The sequence below is a fragment of the Barbus barbus genome (genome assembly GCF_936440315.1).
Source record: "Barbus barbus genome assembly, chromosome: 25".
Taxonomy (NCBI): domain Eukaryota; kingdom Metazoa; phylum Chordata; class Actinopteri; order Cypriniformes; family Cyprinidae; genus Barbus; species Barbus barbus.
Window position 1 is genome coordinate 24,817,591 of NC_136753.1, and position 20,190 is coordinate 24,837,780.

A 20,190-nucleotide genomic window follows, 5' to 3' on the forward strand; every position below is an offset into this window, starting at 1 on the left:
TGCCAGCACTGTCACTTCAGTAATTTACCATATTTGTTTATTTTTGATCATCCACACCCCCTCTTGTTCTATAAAAATAGATTATATAACCCTGTTTATGTGCACCATCATCCAGACTGTAACAGCCAAATGGCATGTTTTTTCCTTGCTAGCTGTAATCATATTGAACTGACTTTGTTTAAATATATTTGACACTTCAGTTATGACAACTCAATTATTTTTCAAAAAATTATGCGACACTCATGAGGCTTTCTGTTTTGTTTTATTTTTGCTCCAATGGCCCAGAAAATGAAAACTTTGCAGCAAACAACTATACATAAACCTTTATTTCACAGCTAATGTTAGCATGGCTCATGCCTCACAGGAAGCAATTGGTTTTGTAGTTAGTCCTCGTCTAGAGTGGCGACTCTCGATGAGTTGTAAGCAACGCTTAGGGTGACATCACTCTTGAACCTTTCAAGTGGCAAAAGGTCACCCACTGAAGCCCTAACACGGGACTCCAGATTTACAGCACCTTCAGGACAGCCATTCCAACACAGCATGTACAGAACCCAACTCCAGACAGAATGTAAATCAGCAGTTATTTTTAGGGAAGACCTCATTAAATGACTGGCTGTGGAGCGGTTACTGGAAGGTGGGAAAAGTTGTGTCAAGGTAATCCGGATCGATTGACACCCCATGATGTTGTACTTGAGGGAACATTTATATAGCTAATGGCAGCCCATTTATGGAAATTACTAACAGATTAATAAAATTCCCACTTTATAATTTTTTTTCAAATACATGAATTTTTTATAATAATAAAAAAACACTTCAAACATGCAATTATTTTTTTGCACTGAGTTTTCTTTTTTTTTAGATTTTTTTTTTATCCTAATGTTTATCCTAATATGCTTAGATGATATTTTACCTCACACTCATTTTGATGTTGCTCTAGTTCCAGGTTGATGTTGGCAGTTCAGCAAGGACCAGCAGAGGTCAAATTGGGCCGCTATGATCCAGAACAGCATTTTGGCACCTTTGATCCAAAAAATACATTTTTGGCTGAATAATCTAATCCAACCATGTATGCTCCAGGCCTGTTTTCGTCTGATCCAGTATGCACATTCTGTCTCCATTTAGCAAGTGCACTGACTTGAACAACATTTTGCTTGGTCTATTTGGAGCTGTATATGCAGATGGGTATTTACAAAATACTTTCAACATAAGCATTTATGCTTTTTTTTTTTAAGGATTTTAACATTACCTCACCTCAAAATTGCTAATTTAAGCACAGTTGATGAGTTTCCAGAACCATCACCATCTCCGAGATGACTGGATATCTTTTTGGGGGGGACCAAGAAAACCTTTCTATGAACAACATTAATGAGATTGTGAGATTACTGAGAATATCATATACAACTTTTGTTCTAAACTCCTTTGGTAAGTAACAGTATATTAACTTTGTGTTGTAGCACACCGACATGCTAATGCAGTTTTATTTTTTTTAGGATAATTCACAGTGTTTGGGGAGAAAATAGCATATGTGCGTAATGAAATGTCAGCAGCTTATCTGTGAATTTCAGCTCGCGAGCATACATTTTTTAGAGCGCATTTAAGTTAATCAGTTGGAATTGCTGCATCTTGCAGCTATAAATATGTCATGTCACGCATGCAAATATTCATTTCCAAATAAGATGCGATTCATCATGATAATCTGTAAATACCAGTGCTGTCTGTTTCTGTATAAATGATGATCTTACTGCATAACCAACTGATGATCTTGATCACAAACACGATACCGTATATACAAGCTTAGCTGTAGTACATATTTTCAGCATCAATTATTCAGGTCTTTCAGACTGGATTAATTGCTTACTCATTTATTCAAACAAGCTGCAATTGTGTTGAGCAAGAAGCTGTATTGCAGAGAAAATGTTTTTACGTTTTGCGTTCAGGCCTGTCTTAACTTCTCAGTGGCATGTTTATGTTGGAAATCTAGTTCAAGAGTCTATTAGCCAGCTCTCCCATGGCTAAATGATAACCAGCAAGAGGGTATTAGAAGGCTTCCAGCAGGTCAAAGCCTGATTCATTTGAAGTCACTGTGTGTGAAGAAATGAATGGTTTCCAAAATCAATCATAAGGCTACAACTGTTTTACATTCTTTGACATTCACACAATTTGAAAATGGCAGGTGCACTTGTAGGAAACTTAGAAAACCGCCATAAATATTCGAAACCAGAGCAGCATATTTAGTCTTGCCATACTGACTAAACACACAGAATTTGTTTATCAATAATAAATCATATTTCCTTAAATAATAATAAAAATGGAGTGTCTATTTACACTAAGTGCAAATAGCCCACCTTGTTGGCAAAGGCAATTTACACTAACTCCGCCCACCAACGTGTGATTGGGATAGTCAAAACTAAAAAAAAAGCGCTCGTTTAACAGCAGTTTCAGTGGATTAGATGGTAAGGTGCGTGCTTTTTGATGCGATCGACTTCCAACTCACCTTTTGCCGAGCTTTTTTTCTCCCTTTTCAAATCTTGTATCGCATCGCAAAGGCATTTATTTTCAATAAAAATGAAGGAAATAATCAAAAAGTTGAAAATAAAAGTATCGGGTAGGGTTGGGTTGGGGTAGGTGTAGGGAGGGCTTTATCATCCCAATAATGTGGCATCCATTTAATAATTTGAATTAAAACTATAATTTACACTCAATACATTATTATTGAGTACTATTTTATAACTACTACAATACTTAGGTGCAGATAAATGCCACTATTTGCAATAAGTAGTATAAATAGCAGCACATCTTGCTATTTTAACAGTGTAAATATAATCTATAGCTATTTGCACTTAGTGTAAATAGCATATCGTTAAAAAATACTGCTATTTTCACTTGGTGTAAATTGAATCCATTGCTATTTACACTTAGTGAAAAAATATGTGACCCTGGACCACAGAACCAGTCATAAGTGTCAATTCTTTCGAAATTGAGATTTCTATATCATCTGAAAGCTGAATAAATAAGCTTTGCATTGATGTATGGTTTGTTAGGATAGGATTTGGCCAAGATACAACTATTTGAAAATCTGGAATCTGGGGGTTCAAAAAAAAAATCAAAATACTGAGAAAATCACCTTTAAAGTTGTCCAAATTAAGTTCTTAGCTATGCATATTATTGATCAAAAATTTAGTTTTGATATATTTACTGTAGGAAATTCACTAAATATCTTCATGGAACATGATCATTACTTAATATTCTGATGATTTTTGGCATAAAAGAAAAATGACCCATACAATGTATTATTGGCTATTGTTACAAATATACCCCAGAGACTTAAAACTAGTTTTGTGGTCCAGGGTCACATATGCTATTTGCACTTGTAGTGTAAATAGTATCTAATTGATATTTACACTTAGTGCAAATAGCCACTGCCTAATAAAAATGGCCTTAAATACTAATAAAGGAACTTTTTAGTGCCTGCCTACTCCCATCAAGCAGTGTGAATCATGTAGACTTCATATGCTCTCAGACTACCTACAATTTTGTATACATATATATGCATATTTCGCAATGCACATAAAAATATATTGAAATATTATATTGTTTCTATATACAGAATGGAGGAATCAACAGTTTAATAAACTTTAAATCAATGGTTTTATAATTATCCATTGTTTTTATTTCAATTTTGTCATTGCTACCTAGCCTAAGTATTTGAAAATTAATATGTGCATATTTTGCGATACATATTATACATACATATAAACATGAGGCCTATTGTTTCTATATGCATAACAAATATAATCAAAATCAATAGTTTTGTATTTATTTTATATATATATATATATATATATATATATATATATATATATATATATATATATATATATATATATATATTTTTTTTTTTTTTTTTTGCTTTAAATCAAAGTTTATAATGTGATACAGTTTGCTGGAATGTTTGGCTCATGGCTTCTAACATTTTAACAAAGACTTTTAAAAATCCCCATCCTTCCATGACTAGCTGAAAATCTGGGCGGTAGTACTGTATACATTGCTGAAGAAGCAGCAGCATGAGACGACAACTTCTTTTGTTGGAAGTCGAGTTCATTTCGTGGACTTCTCTTTTAATTTTGGTATTGTTGTTATATGGTTAAATTAATCTATTTTTGAACCTTTATGATCACCAATTGTGGTTTATAACCATTTGTGTCCAACCAAAGTCTATTACATTCATTCCCAACAGATGTGAAACTATCATATTACGCCTGTTTCACAGATGCACAAGCAGTGCATAAACTGTTAGGGGAAGGCCATTGTACTAAATCTGGAGTCTTACATTACAATTTTTTTTTTTTTTTCCAATTTATGAGTACATTTAACTGTTAACATCCTGCAAAGCTCCTCTGAGTGACTGACAGTAACCAAGGTGGGTGGAGCAATTGTATTGGCTCAATTGTATAATCCTGATAAATATTACCCTGATCTTCACTTCACCCTCAAGCTGACACCACAACAATCCCAACCTTGAACGCAGCCCAAAAAGCCTGAGATATTACTAACAGCAACGACATATCACGAGTTCCACATAAAGTGCTATATATGCATGTATTAGGTGCTAGATATATTAAGCCTCCAGTTGTCGATCAAATCCACCTGGAAGCTCTATCAGAGGAGTCTTCCACAGAGGGTGGGGAGCGCGAGTGTGTGGCCTGCATGGTATTTTCTGTATGTCATGTGATCAGTGGGGGCAGGTTGAGTCGGGTGGGGGTGGGGCGCTGAAAACCGAGATGTCTCTATTTACAGCTGCAGTCAATGTTTCATTTTTCACCCCTAGCCAACAGCTAATTGGCGAGCTATTTGCCTCGTGCTCAATGTGATTTTTCGTACATTCTCGTGTTACCCATGAGGCTACACGATTTCCCCGTCGTCTCCTGATATTCAGTGTCCATGTGTTTTCTAATTTCTCTTCTCTCTCTGTCCCTCTCTATAGGAGGCTAAACCAATAGCCGTCCCATAAGGATCCCGCCTGTGGACTGTGAATTCTTTAGATCTCTAGCTAGAATCTCGCAAACATGGTGTCTTCTCTGTTGACTTGACCCTACCGCCACTGGTTTGCTCGTGATGTATCCAATTAATGTCACCAGATCCTGTGTTATGACGATAAATACTCTTAAAAGGTGAAAGATCACAAAGGATCTGACTTGGCTGCGTGTCAGAGGGGTATCAACACAGTCTTGTGATAAAGCAGACAGCCTGGGTGTATTATGGGCCTGGAATGTTTCAAGCCTGTAAAGTCAAAGCTTGCAGGGCTGGAAACCAGTAGACAACCTCAAGGGGCTTAAGATTCAACTTTGATATATAGATACTCACTATAACAAGACGACAAAAAAAGACTTTATGATGAATGTACTGTAAATACTGTCATGTAACATGATAAATTAACTGTGTGACAAAAAATTGCATAACACAGTGTGATACATAAGTTGTTATGAAACACATATGTATTTTCTGAGTCAATGTTATTTTTTTTCAATTTTGTTTTTACATACCAACACACATTTGCCAAGTATTATATATTCCATTCTATAATGTATATTCATAATACAAAATACATATATAAATTTAAGCTATATAACATAAAAAAAAAAATATTTATTATTGCAAAATGTTAGATTTTTGTGTTTAAAAGTAATTTTGTATGCTTCAAAATTGTATATGTATATTTACATTTTAGAAAATTAGTAATATAAAATTATATAAAAAGTATATAAAAGTATATAAAACATAATAAAAATCTAAATAACATATCAGATAATGTTTATAATTTAAAAAATATATATATTTTATATGGTTCAAAAACAAAAAATATCTATCTATGAAATATATTTAGGCTTTTCTCAATTAGAATTTAGTCCGACATGCTGCTTTGGGAAGCAGACCAACTGGTTTATTGAAAAGAACCGGCCCAAAAGAACGATTTGTTCACACAATGATCTGGTGGTGTTTAACAGCTCACTGGAGTGGAAAATTATCAATGAATTGATTGGAATTGAACTCCTCCATTTGTGTGGTGTATTTTTTATGGACTTTTTTGTCTCATTTTGAAGCTTAACAGATGAGGTCATTATGAATGGCCAATGTGTGAAAAAGAGCTGAAATTATGACAAAAAAAAAAAAACGTTTTTTTAACCTAAAATTTTATAGGCCTAATTACACTCAAATTTGAGAGCTATACATACTGTACTAATATTAATTTGTCAGTATCTCCAGTCACAAATACCTTTTTGCTTTCTAGCCCTTATGATGTTTATTGATGTCTTACAGAAAAAGCTGTAATTAGAATCTATATGATCTTTTGGAATTCAGTTGATTCGCATCTGTTGACATTTTGCAAGTTGTACCCAACTGTAAGGCATCAATGATCTGTGAAAACAAATGTTTTTAATTACACTACTAATTTGTCCGCTTGCTGGCTTGTATCTTGCATTTTGCACATTACTCGAACATCCTATTTCCATCTTTCAACTTGTGTAAATTAACACTGTCACAACACCAACATAGAGTAATTTGCAGTGTACAGCTCCCTAATCGAGATGTGATTACCGCTTATATCCCTCTGAGACCAGTGACAAGTGCACTGGTCAAAATTACCCACTCTCAATCTGCTGACAAGTAAAAAGCGAGATACTTCGGTGACAAGCTAGAGACTGGCTGTTAATCAAAGCAACTGTGGTTCGCTCGTAATCAATCAAACAGCTGTGCAGCACGTTTACCCAGAGGCTCTGAGTGGAGAGCGCATTGGCCTCCCAGGGTTTTGACGCAGCAGTGCATTCTGGAGTCCTCACAGGGTAAAACATATGTTATTGACAGTGCTTATTACTTCGTCTAGCTTACTGCATTGGCATTTGATGCAAAATATAATTTTATTGGACACATCATGTGTGCTGCAAAGTGTAAAATATATATTTGATTTGACTAATTTTTAAAGATAAGTGGTTGCACATATTGTAGTATACATATGCACAAGACGTACACAATATTGTTCAAAAGTTTAAAGTCTGTAAAAGTCCCTTATGCTTAAAAAGACTGCATTTATTTGATCAAATTTACAAAAAAACTGTAAAATATTATTACATTTAAAACAACTGTTTTCTGGTTTATTTTTTGCTAATCTGGTCAAAAATATATAACTGAAAAATGAAATATTTGACAAATATTATATTTAATATAACAATATAATATAATATTATATTTAATATGATAATAATATTTGACAAATATGATTACAATTTAACATTTTTATATGAATATATATATTAAAAGGTAATTTTATTATTTGATGAAAAGCTTTCTCTTGACTTAAAATAAAAAAAATAAAAATAAAGATAAAAATAAATAAATAATGCTAGACAGATCTGTAAACCTAAAACTAAAACCCCTATTAATTACCAACAAGTACAGTATTTACAATACAGACCTTGTAAACGCCGCATAATATTTCTTGGCCGTAGCTTACATAATTAAAATACTGTATCTCATGGCCACCTCCATGAGCACAAGGCCTCTGATCAAACTTCTCAAAAAAGCTAAATTTTATGAGGCCCAAGTGTTTTTTTGTTTTTTTTTTGTAGTTTTTTTTTCTTCAACTATCGGATGAGAGCATAATTTAGATTCATAGCAATTAGTAAGTGGATACTTCAGAGCACAGTTATTGTGTTGAGCGACTGCAGGGAATTCCCACCGGAGCACAACACTGCAAGTTAGGGTTAAATGACTTCCTCAAGAGCACAATAATAATAAAGCAGAACGTGACGTGACTAACACTTGAGACCACATCCACAGTTCAGCAGCTCTGGGATCTGCTCAGCTGCTAAGCCTGTAGTTTATTATGCAGAACTGGGGGAAGATTCTGAGTGAATTTATGCTTTGGGAGGAAGGGACAATCCAGCAAATACACTTGACCTAATTCTGTATTTTATGATCCTGTTGGATTCTTTTATTCGTTGTTCATTATTGTTTAAGTGCCTGGTCTTCAAAGCTCAGCAAATGTGTTGGAGTCAATGTCCTAAAATTTAATTTTTAACATTGATTTGAATAATCATCTTTTTTTTTTCTTTTATGGATTGCAATATATGTTATTTAGTCAAATATCCAAGCTGCTCTTAATGGTGGACAGTAGCTGTCAAGCTCTAATAAGGGCAAAACGTACCATAAGGATAATACATAGGACTCTATATTCTGTAATATATATATATATATATATATATATATATATATATATATATCACATTTAAGTTGTGTTTTACTCAAATCTGGTTAATTTAAATTTCATTCATTGTTTAAATCTGGTCTCGTTTACAGTATAAGTACATTGATATAAAGTCTAGTCCACTTTGCAGCTTTTTCTGGACACAAACATCTAATTAGAGAGGAAAAGACTGGCAAACTTGGCTAAATGCAGTGATAACATCAACCTGATACTTGGTAAACATGACTTTGTTTCCAGACAGATGGACTCACACTCAGACACTGCATGAAGTCAGCCATTCAAATTGGAACTAATTGATATTTTTGAGAGAGCGTTGGTAGAAAATACAGTTGAGAAAAGCATGTTAGAGTTCAACCTGCAAAGGCTTGATCTTTTCTTTTTTGACATTTTAATCATAAGACACAGTAAACTATATAAAGGGAACAAATAAAGCCTACTTTCTTCGGGAGAATTCTCTAAGGACCTGCTGCACCAGCTGCCATTTTGATAGATTGAGGCTCGGTGCAAATTGCTTGGCCCGACTATTACTTGACACCTCTGTAACTGTAAACAAAGCCGCTTTTCATCACAGCCTTTTCCCAACACCGAACATATGTACGCCTGCAAATACACATTTACAAAACCTAATCCGTTATCGTTAAGTGTTTGTGAATTCCTCTTTCAGGCAGAAGGTAGAGTTAGCGGGAAATTAGTCAGGGAATTTAAATAGCTTTAGTGTCTGTTTTGCGTGATGACAAGCTATAGGGTTGTTCATACAGTATTTACGCAGCTTAACAGAATGTGATATATGAGACCACAGTACACATGGTAAACACACACCCACAGAGTGCCACTATGAGGTGCTGTTTCACTGAAATCAACCTGTTTGTTGCAATTTCTTTGATTAGCTCCAATGTGTATAAATGGATTTGAATGCAGCTGATTTGAAATGGAAACTGAGCAGCAATGTGCATAAAGTCAACTACATTTGTAAAATGATTAGACGTATCACCAATTATGAGCCGACTAAAATGTTACTTCAGTGCACTCAATTTACATGAAAAATTCATATTTATAAGAAAAATAATGAATATACTTTTAACAAAGTACATTTGTTCGTACATAACACAGTCTGTGCTATAATGGTGTAAATTATCAGCAAATAAAACAGTCAAACATGATTACGGGCTGAGCATCTGCAAGGATCAGACTGCAAATATTAATTATATGTAAAACATATACTGTAAATGAGCATACAGTGGGGTCCAAAAGTCTGAAACCACATTCAAAGTCTGTAGCCCATTTGGAAATTTGGAAAGACTGCCGTGTGAATGAACAAATAATAGGCTACTTCTGTAAATATTTAAGATACTGCCTCCTGAAAATGCTGGGTTAAAAGAGCTAATGTAGAATAATTATTACAGTATTAATAAATTATTACATACCTCTACCTCTGTGGAATAATTGATTCTGATTAGTCAGTCACAACATTCTCTGGTTATATAAGCCAAACCGTATATTTGACTGTTGTCCCTGGCAACCACTTTCCTACATTGTTTCATGTTTCATAGCATGCTATGATCACTTTCTTCTCACATATAAAATTAATTCCTACTCACATCAATATTTCATGTTTTTATTTCATTTATTTATATTTTATTTATTCAATAGCTGTGTAATGTTCAGGATAATGTACAGTTCAGGATGACAATAATATTCATATTTCGCTATAAAAGCAGCAATATTACAATGATATACATACATATAATGTATACACACACACACTAAATAATTTTAGTACTTTAAAATACTTATATTTATATTAAATAATAATAATACATTTACAATATTTATCTTTAATAAATTAATTGTAATAATACTATTATAATTCAAATAAATAATGCTTATGAAAGTTTAACTCATAAATAAGGAAGAATCTTCTTCGGCTAACAAACTACAATGTCCACACACACACACAGATGTATTGATCTCAGAGAACATGACCTCCTTTGCACAGCATTCTGATCCACCCTTCATTGTATGCTATTCCATCAGTTTCTAAGCACTGTCAGAGAGATGGAGTAGCATTCCAATCAAGTCCCTGTTTTATGTGCTGTATTCGAGACAGACCTAAATAAGCCTAACATGGCCTATAATTTATGTCTTGTAGCTACGCCGTTATACATCACAGAGTCAAAGCACCGCTGCTTTTCTTTATAGCACCTGTCTTCCTCTGCGCAGTTGCCACTGATGGCAGATACATCTCACACTTAATAATGGGTCTTCTGAAATGCACATTATGATAGACGGCTGCCTGTTGTAAAAAAAAAAAAAAAATGTCAGATGACATTTCTTTTCATTTCCACTGTGCCTTTGTGTCAGGTTGTCTCATAATCTTCAAGACTAAGTGCCTATTGAAGGAAATTTTAAATGCACAAAAGAGAATATTTTTCATTTAGGCATGAGAACACTCCTCTTGTGTTTTTGACTAAGAATATTAATAAAAATAAATACAATAGTATATTTGCACATTACGAGACAATGCAACTGTCACGAATCCTGGCTTGCACTTCCACTCATTCACCACCAGAGGTCACCCGTTCACCACATGGACTTTTCACACTACACAGCACACTGGACTCAATTTCCCACAATCCATTGCACTGACGACTTGCACAGCTGTTCACTATTTCGCCCACACCTGATCACCATTTCACAATCACCATCACTCTATTTAAGCCTGGGACTTGCTCTTGCTCACCGCCGAGTATTGTTAGCCCGTCTACCTTACGAAGCGTTTTCTAGTCCTAGTTTTCCGAGTCTTGCCTTGTTTATCTTGCCGTGTCTGACCCTGCCCGTGTTTATTGGATTATCTCTCTGCCTTGCCCTGTCTGGATATTGTACGCCGATCGTCGACCCTCGCTTGTTCCACGGATTGCTCTGTCTTGCCTCTGCCATACCTGTTTGCTGTCTCCTGACCCTGCCTGTCTTGACCATGTTTTATAATAAAGCCTTGCGAATGGATCCGCATGTCTCACGTCTCGTCAACCCCGTAACAGAATACTCGGCCACACAAGGATCCAGCGGCTTTTCAAGAGGACATTGGCCAGGTATGGACTGTGCACGACTGTTATTAACCCTCGAGCAGGGCTCGCGACCGCTCGAGGATTATATTCAGGAGTACTTAGACCTCGCCTATTTTTCAGATCTGCCGGACTATGCACTTATAGATTTTTTTTGCGAGGGCATTAATCAACCGCTCCGGTCAAGGTTAATCCGCGAGGGTCCCCGCTCATCTCTCAGTCAATTTATGGACTATGCTTTACTGTGTGTGGGCTCCTCTTTTACTGTGGGTGTCGCGAAGGAACGCGACACCTCACTCACTCACAAAATGGCGGCAGCAACAGCACCCCTTCACGTCGTCGCCGCCAAGCCAGAGTCTGCTCACGTCATGCCTGCCAAGCCAGAGTCTGCTCGCGTCATGCCTGCCAAGCCAGAGTCTGCTCGCGTCATGCCTGCCAAGCCAGAGTCTGCTCGCGTCATGCCTGCCAAGCCAGAGTCTGCTCGCGTCATGCCTGCCAAGCCAGAGTCTGCTCGCGTCATGCCTGCCAAGCCAGAGTCTGCTCGCGTCAAGCCAGCCAAGCCAGAGTCTGCTCGCGTCAAGCCAGCCAAGCCAGAGTCTGCTCGCGTCAAGCCAGCCAAGCCAGAGTCTGCTCGCGTCAAGCCAGCCAAGCCAGAGTCTGCTCGCGTCAAGCCAGCCAAGCCAGAGTCTGCTCGCGTCAAGCCAGCCAAGCCAGAGTCTGCTCGCGTCAAGCCAGCCAAGCCAGAGTCTGCTCGCGTCAAGCCAGCCAAGCCAGAGTCTGCTCGCGTCAAGCCAGCCAAGCCAGAGTCTGCTCGCGTCAAGCCAGCCAAGCCAGAGTCTGCTCGCGTCAAGCCAGCCAAGCCAGAGTCTGCTCGCGTCAAGCCAGCCAAGCCAGAGTCTGCTCGCGTCAAGCCAGCCAAGCCAGAGTCTGCTCGCGTCAAGCCAGCCAAGCCAGAGTCTGCTCGCGTCAAGCCTGCCAAGCCAGAGTCTGCTCGCGTCAAGCCTGCCAAGCCAGAGTCTGCTCGCGTCAAGCCTGCCAAGCCAGAGTCTGCTCGCGTCAAGCCTGCCAAGCCAGAGTCTGCTCGCGTCAAGCCTGCCAAGCCAGAGTCTGCTCGCGTCAAGCCTGCCAAGCCAGAGTCTGCTCGCGTCAAGCCTGCCAAGCCAGAGTCTGCTCGCGTCAAGCCTGCCAAGCCAGAGTCTGCTCGCGTCAAGCCTGCCAAGCCAGAGTCTGCTCGCGTCAAGCCTGCCAAGCCAGAGTCTGCTCGCGTCAAGCCTGCCAAGCCAGAGTCTGCTCGCGTCAAGCCTGCCAAGCCAGAGTCTGCTCGCGTCAAGCCTGCCAAGCCAGAGTCTGCTCGCGTCAAGCCTGCCAAGCCAGAGTCTGCTCGCGTCAAGCCTGCCAAGCCAGAGTCTGCTCGCGTCAAGCCTGCCAAGCCAGAGTCTGCTCGCGTCAAGCCTGCCAAGCCAGAGTCTGCTCGCGTCAAGCCTGCCAAGCCAGAGTCTGCTCGCGTCAAGCCTGCCAAGCCAGAGTCTGCTCGCGTCAAGCCTGCCAAGCCAGAGTCTGCTCGCGTCAAGCCTGCCAAGCCAGAGTCTGCTCGCGTCAAGCCTGCCAAGCCAGAGTCTGCTCGCGTCAAGCCTGCCAAGCCAGAGTCTGCTCGCGTCAAGCCTGCCAAGCCAGAGTCTGCTCGCGTCAAGCCTGCCAAGCCAGAGTCTGCTCGCGTCAAGCCTGCCAAGCCAGAGTCTGCTCGCGTCAAGCCTGCCAAGCCAGAGTCTGCTCGCGTCAAGCCTGCCAAGCCAGAGTCTGCTCGCGTCAAGCCTGCCAAGCCAGAGTCTGCTCGCGTCAAGCCTGCCAAGCCAGAGTCTGCTCGCGTCAAGCCAGAGTCTGCTCGCGTCAAGCCAGAGTCTGCTCGCGTCAAGCCAGAGTCTGCTCGCGTCAAGCCAGAGTCTGCTCGCGTCAAGCCAGAGTCTGCTCGCGTCAAGCCAGAGTCTGCTCGCGTCAAGCCAGAGTCTGCTCGCGTCAAGCCAGAGTCTGCTCGCGTCAAGCCAGAGTCTGCTCGCGTCAAGCCAGAGTCTGCTCGCGTCAAGCCAGAGTCTGCTCGCGTCAAGCCAGAGTCTGCTCGCGTCAAGCCAGAGTCTGCTCGCGTCAAGCCAGAGTCTGCTCGCGTCAAGCCAGAGTCTGCTCGCGTCAAGCCAGAGTCTGCTCGCGTCAAGCCAGAGTCACGTCACGCCTCAGCCCCTCAGCCAGAGTCTCTTCACGCCTCAGCCCCTCAGCCAGAGGCTGTTACCACAGATTCAAGGTCAGTCCTTCGAGTTATGATATCCAGTGTGATGGACCCACCACTGATGTCGGTGCGAGTAGCTGGCATTCCCAGGGCCTCAACCTTGGCTGTTACAGAGACTGTTCCCCTGATCTCAGTGCTTCCCGTTATGGCGGTTGCCATTTTGAGTGTGTGGGCTGCACACTGTGCTCCTGAGGCCTCTCCTGTCCACGAGTGTGCTGCTGAGGCCTCTTCTGTCCACGAGTTTGCTCCAGTGCCTCCAGAGGTGGTGGCTTCCGCTGCAGAACCTCCTGAAGTGGTGGCACCTACTCCTGACCTCATGGTCTGCCCTGTCACGGCCATGGAGGTCGTTCCTGAACTCCCTGTCTGCCCTGTCACGGCCACGGAGGCCGTCCCTGAACTCACTGTCTGCCCTGTCACGGCCAGGAGTGCCGTTCCCGAGCCTCAAGTGTCCGCGCTGCAAGAGCGCCCTCAAGTGTCCGCGCTGCAAGAGCGCCCTCAAGTGTCCGCGCTGCAAGAGCGCCCTCAAGTACCCGCTCCTCCAGAGCGCCCCAAAGAGGCCGCCTGTGAACTCACGCCCTGTCCTGTCACGGCCAAAGAGGCCGTCTGTGAACTCACGCCCTGTCCTGTCACGGCCAAAGAGGCCGTCTGTGAACTCACGCCCTGTCCTGTCACGGCCAAAGAGGCCGTCTGTGAACTCACGCCCTGCCCTGTCACGGCCAAGGAGGCCGTCTGTGAATCCTCGTCCTGGCCAATCACGGCCATGGAGGCCGTCTGTGAACCTTCGACCTGCCCGGTCACGGCTCCTGTGACCATGGGGACTCTCTCTGTGTTGTCTGTCTCTGTTCTCCCTGTGGTGTCTGTCTCTGTTCTCCCCAGATCCCTGATCCTGCCATGGCTTCCTGACCAGTCCGCTTTACCGTGGAGATACTATGCCCAGTCTACGCCACACTGGTGGGCTCCGGCTCCGGCTCCGTCTACTCTGCCGTGGTGGTCAGCTGTCTGGCTCTGGGGGTCTCCTGCTCCGCCCAGGTGGAATCTGGTCCCGTCCTGCCCTGCAACAAGGACTCTCTCAGTGTTGTCTGTCCCTGCTCTCTCGGTGTTGTCTGTCCTTATTCTGCCCAGATCCCAGTCTCCGTCACGGGTTCCTGCCCTGTCTGCCTCCCTGTGGTGGTCCTCTGCCCTGCCATGGTGGTCTTCTGCTCGGGTCTGGTGGTTGTCTGCCCCGCCGTGGTGGTCTTATGCTCGGGTCTGGTGGTCATCTGCTCCGCCCTGGTGGGCTCTGGTCCCGTCTGCTCCGCCCTGGTGGGCTCTGGTCCCGTCTGCTCCGCCCTGGTGGGCTCTGGTCCCGTCTGCTCCGCCCTGGTGGGCTCTGGTCCCGTCTGCTCCGCCCTGGTGGGCTCTGGTCCCGTCTGCTCCGCCCTGGTGGGCTCTGGTCCCGTCTGCTCCACCCTGGTGGGCTCCCGTGCCGTCTGCTCCGCCCTGGTGGGCCTCTGCTCTGTCGGTCCTGACCTGTTCTCTGGCTCCGCCCTGGTTTTCTGCTCTGCCGGTTCTGCCTCTATCCCCGGTCTTCCCACGTCCTCAAGGACCTGGCCCTCCGTCCCTCCCCCTGCTCCGCCTCCGCGCCACCGCCCTCCTGGATTGTTTAGGAGCATCTGGAAGCCGCTCCTTGGGGGGGGGCTATGTCACGAATCCTGGCTTGCACGTCCACTCATTCACCACCAGAGGTCACCCGTTCACCACATGGACTTTTCACACTACACAGCACACTGGACTCAATTTCCCACAATCCATTGCACTGACGACTTGCACAGCTGTTCACTATTTCGCCCACACCTGATCACCATTTCACAATCACCATCACTCTATTTAAGCCTGGGACTTGCTCTTGCTCACCGCCGAGTATTGTTAGCCCGTCTACCTTACGAAGCGTTTTCTAGTCCTAGTTTTCCGAGTCTTGCCTTGTTTATCTTGCCGTGTCTGACCCTGCCCGTGTTTATTGGATTATCTCTCTGCCTTGCCCTGTCTGGATATTGTACGCCGATCGTCGACCCTCGCTTGTTCCACGGATTGCTCTGTCTTGCCTCTGCCATACCTGTTTGCTGTCTCCTGACCCTGCCTGTCTTGACCATGTTTTATAATAAAGCCTTGCGAATGGATCCGCACGTCTCACGTCTCGTCAACCCCGTAACAGCAACTTGGTTGTTTTAAATACTGCATTTTCAGGTTTTTTATTTTTATGCAAAAGCATTATTAAATTAAAAAGCATGACGCTTGAGTCTACTTATTAAGATTAGGGTTCATCTATTATGCTTGTATAAGTATTATTGTTTGTTATATTTTTCTTCTTGCAGACAAAAAAAAGCCAAGTTTGAACTACAGACCTGAATCTTCACTCAAAATCTGTGGTTTATAGAAGAGAGCTGCGCTATCACTTTTCTAAGCAATCCGACTTTTGGTTTATATTTGACGGCGGAAAAACAGCATATACCATAGTAACCGCCAAGCAATGCCCTAGCAACCACCTAGGACAACCTAGCAACCGTATTGCAGTGTGCTCAAGCCACATCTCACATAAACATCTGACGCTTTGTCAACATTGCAGAGATGATGTTTCAGAAAACAATGAGTTTTGAAAAATTTCTTTATTAGAAATTATTTATGTATAAAAATTAACATGCTTCACATACCTCATATGTCTTATTTTTACAAATACTTTAATTCAGGCACTGTTTCTGATGTTTTTTCTCTTTTAGGATGAAAAGCAAACATTAGCAATCAGGAACACACATTAAGTTGCCATTTATCACGGTCAACATAGACATTTTATTCTGCAGCACAAACAGTGCAAAAACAAAGAAGAGAGAAATAATAAGAACTGAATCTTAAATTCACAAACACCTAAAGAGACAAATCAGCTTGTCTCTCTCTATCACCTGACATTTCCAGATATGAATACAAGATCCTGTCATCTACTGCATCATCCGAGCTTCTTGGAACCGTTGGTTTACATAAGATGATTTTTTTCCAATTTCCACAGAAGAGTCTTGGATAGCTGTATTCGTATGAAAGTGACTTACTCGCGCCGCCCCGGTCCAGTGGACGTTGGTTCCGATATCTTGAGCGTTCAACGAATGTCACACCATTTCTAAATTGTGATTTCAGATTTGCACAGGTGACTGTGACAGCTATAGCACATTTTGACAACAGGGCAATTTTGAGTTCCTCAAAAGTGTGTACTTATGCACAAGCAAACATTACTCCAAAGAGCACTTTGTACATCTTCAACAGTTTCACAAGGCCCATGGTGAGGTAACAATACAGCAACATAGTTTAACAGCATTCCAGAAGGTTCTTTTTTTTTGGAAAAAGGGAAAAGAAATAAAGAAAGAAAAAACAACACAGCACAGGATGTCAAAACCAGCATGCTTAACATCTGTAAACAATGGTCACTGTCTTTGCTGTTGTCATCACCAAGGAGAAAACAAGAGGAAAAAGCTCCAAATTATTTTTTAAATACTTTTTTCTTCTTTTTTTTTTTTTAAAGCCACCACATAGTGTTAGCGTCAATGAAACAGCAGACACTGACATGTTGTCCTTAATTAGTGTGTATCACTTTAACAATGACATCTGGAATAGATAGAGCAAGCTGTAATGGAATAGTCTGGGTGACAGACCGTCATTCCGACACACCGTCTCAACAGTCTCGGCCTCCCCAGATGCTCCCTGTGTGACTTCACATAAGCTTCATTAATGGAAACATGTCTGTGGGGGTCTTCCAACCACTTCCATAAGTGACATAACGTGAGAGTGATTTATCTTGAAATGCTGTCTTCCAGGGGTCACTTCTGGGATTTGGTAGTGGCCTTTTATCACTTACCTAGATTGCGTGGTTGCTGTAGCTGATGTACGTTTGTTTAGGGCTGAGTCCTGCAAGGGAAGAGAGAATGTGATAAAAATAGAGTCTCAGAAGTGCTTAAAGGAAATTAAAATTTTCTGAAAATATGAAAGCTGAAAGTTGTTTTTTTCATTGGAACAGATTTGAAGAAATGAAAACGGTAAATACTTTGCAGTGAATGGGTGCCGTCAGAATGAGAGTCCAAACAGCGGATAAAAACATCACAATAATCCACAAATAATCCACATGACTCCAGTCAATCCAGTTATCAATGTCTTGTGAAAAAGAGTCCATAATTCATAAAACACTTTTTCTAGTGAAAAAGTCCATCCCTGTTGACCTCTTACATCAAAATCCACTGACATATTTCTTTAAAGTTGTAAATTGTGCTTGATCTGTGCATTATTCTCTCCTGATTCAGACAAGATGATGTTTTTATTAGCTTTATTATTTGTGATGTTTTTATTAGCTGTTTTGACTCTCATTCTGACGGCACCCAATCACTGCAGAAGATCCATTGGTGAACAAGTGATGTAATGTTAAATTTCTCCAAATCTGTTATGATAAACAAACAAACTCACTCAGATCTTGGATGGCCTGAGCGTAAATAACATTTTCAGCAAATTTTCATGATTATGTGAAATATTCCTTTAAATATAAACGCTGTTGTTTTATTAGCATTTTTCGCCGAGAAACTCATGAGGCAATTCAGCAGATACACGCTCACAGAGATCTTTATCAAAAGCAGAGTGGTTTGACGCAGTATGTTTCATTTCTCATCAGGTCCTTTTCCAATGCGACTACAACTTCCTTGATATTGCTATTAATTAGACAGCAGTCAAGTAGTGTGTCTTGTTTGATACCAGACTCTGTCTTTCTTGATATCAAAGTATGGATTATGTGACTGCAACTGTTGTCACCTTTTGCACACGAGGACAGTTTAATACCTTCAAAAACATGCAAGTTAACAGTGACAAGTCTGCTATTAAAGCATTCGTTCAACAAAAACCTGTAATCAACAGCCTAATCATGTCATTCGGCATCCATCTTGCAATAGCCGTGTAGTGCAAACAATCAGCAAAGGTTGCATGAGTGACACTGCCTTCAGCTATTCATGTAATAACCTTGCCAAAGTAGAAGGGACAATGGAAAATTCAAGCTCATTGCATCGTTATATGGAGATCAAAAGGTTACCTCATGCAATCATGCAGAGCCGTTGGAATAAGGAAGGTGAGGTGATATTTGACCCAACACTACTGGACCCAACCCGTAGGTACAGTCAGATAAGTAGCTCCATTTCAGCTTAGACAGAGGAACGTTGTCACAAAAACCAAATTTTAATGATTCTTTCTCTATATAAAATATCACTGGAGGTACTTGATTTTATCTAGCATAGGTTTATACTGTTCTATTTGCGTCTGCTATCCCAATTTGTGTTTGTGTTTATACAATCTAGGCCATGCACTGCTCTGAAAGTTTTCATACCTACTCTCTGTTGGTTGAAAAATGCATAAAAACTAATTTGTTGCTATCTTTAGTTCCTTATCCAGCATAGAGTTTCTCAGCTAAAAACCCTGTGCAAACAAGTGATTTGCAAAAACAATGTGGCATGCATGCTTTTTGTGTCTTTAGCAGTTCTAACAAATGTCAGCGCAATGCATTGTCTGTTATAAGCTAATTGATATGCACAGTTTAAGCATTAAAGCTAAATGGAACATGATTGAGTTTAACAATTAGGTCCAACAGTAAGCCAAGCAATAACCAATAATTAAAGTCTTTACCTGTCTTCATTGTTTAGTTATCATCAACATATCCTGAAACACAGGTTGAGCGGTTACATATATTAGTCAGGCTTTGTTTACAATAATTTAGCAGCATTTTAATGAATCTGTATCAAACAGAATGACTGAAAAATGACAGTAACGGATATCTGCTTCTTGACTTCATGATTTTGCACTACAACATTTAAATGAATCGCATGGCAAAGTGTAACATGTTTGACATCATATGGCCATGAAGAGGAAAAAGAAATTGAACCTTGTACACTAAAATCTTTTTCTTTTTTCTTTTTTTGTGGTATGCATACTTTATGCATTTCATAGTGCGTATCAATCAATGCTGGATCCAAATGATTGTTTTAAATTGCTTTTCAACCCCCCGAGTGCTCTTTTTAAAAGAAAATATCAGCTGTATGTGCATTATGTTCATTTAAATGTGTTGCATTCAACTTGTTTACAGCGATTTAAACATTTTCTTTATCGGTTGCGTCACATTGAAGTACCTCAACCTTGAAGATGTACTTTATATTCACAATCTGAATAATGATCCCTTTACTGTAGGGTTACATTTTTTTCTTTTTATCCAGAAAATGCAGTCGTTATTTTAATGATTCACAGGCAGAGCACAATTGCGAGGTAATTGTGTCCTCATCAGGGCAATTATTTTCCATCTGTGTAAATTAGGATCGTCTGCGATGCAGGGACAGGATACTTATGCAAAAAGCTAATTTCAGTATTTTATCTCTGCTAGGAAGTTTCCTAACAAAGTTATATTAAATAAATATGAGCTAGAGTTTTTACAGTTAGCAAACATTAACAATGCAAACATTCATTGGCATGAGAAATATATTTTTACAGCATATTAACCTTTGTTAATTTTAGTTTATGCAGTGCATTAATGTTTACAGATGCAA

The 20,190-nt window shown here is 40.7% G+C and overlaps 1 protein-coding gene across 1 annotated transcript in view; it reads right to left on the reverse strand.

Moving 5' to 3' along the window:
* Positions 1-17,480: 17,480 nt before the first annotated feature.
* Positions 17,481-20,190, reverse strand: part of LOC306844849 (metabotropic glutamate receptor 4-like) — a gene marked incomplete at both ends in the record, with an annotated part of 121,504 nt that continues 118,794 nt past the window's right edge. The window contains one exon of the mRNA XM_079377261.1: positions 17,481-17,530. Within this exon, the coding sequence (XP_079233387.1) occupies positions 17,481-17,530 (50 nt within the window). The remainder of the gene's footprint in view (positions 17,531-20,190) is intronic.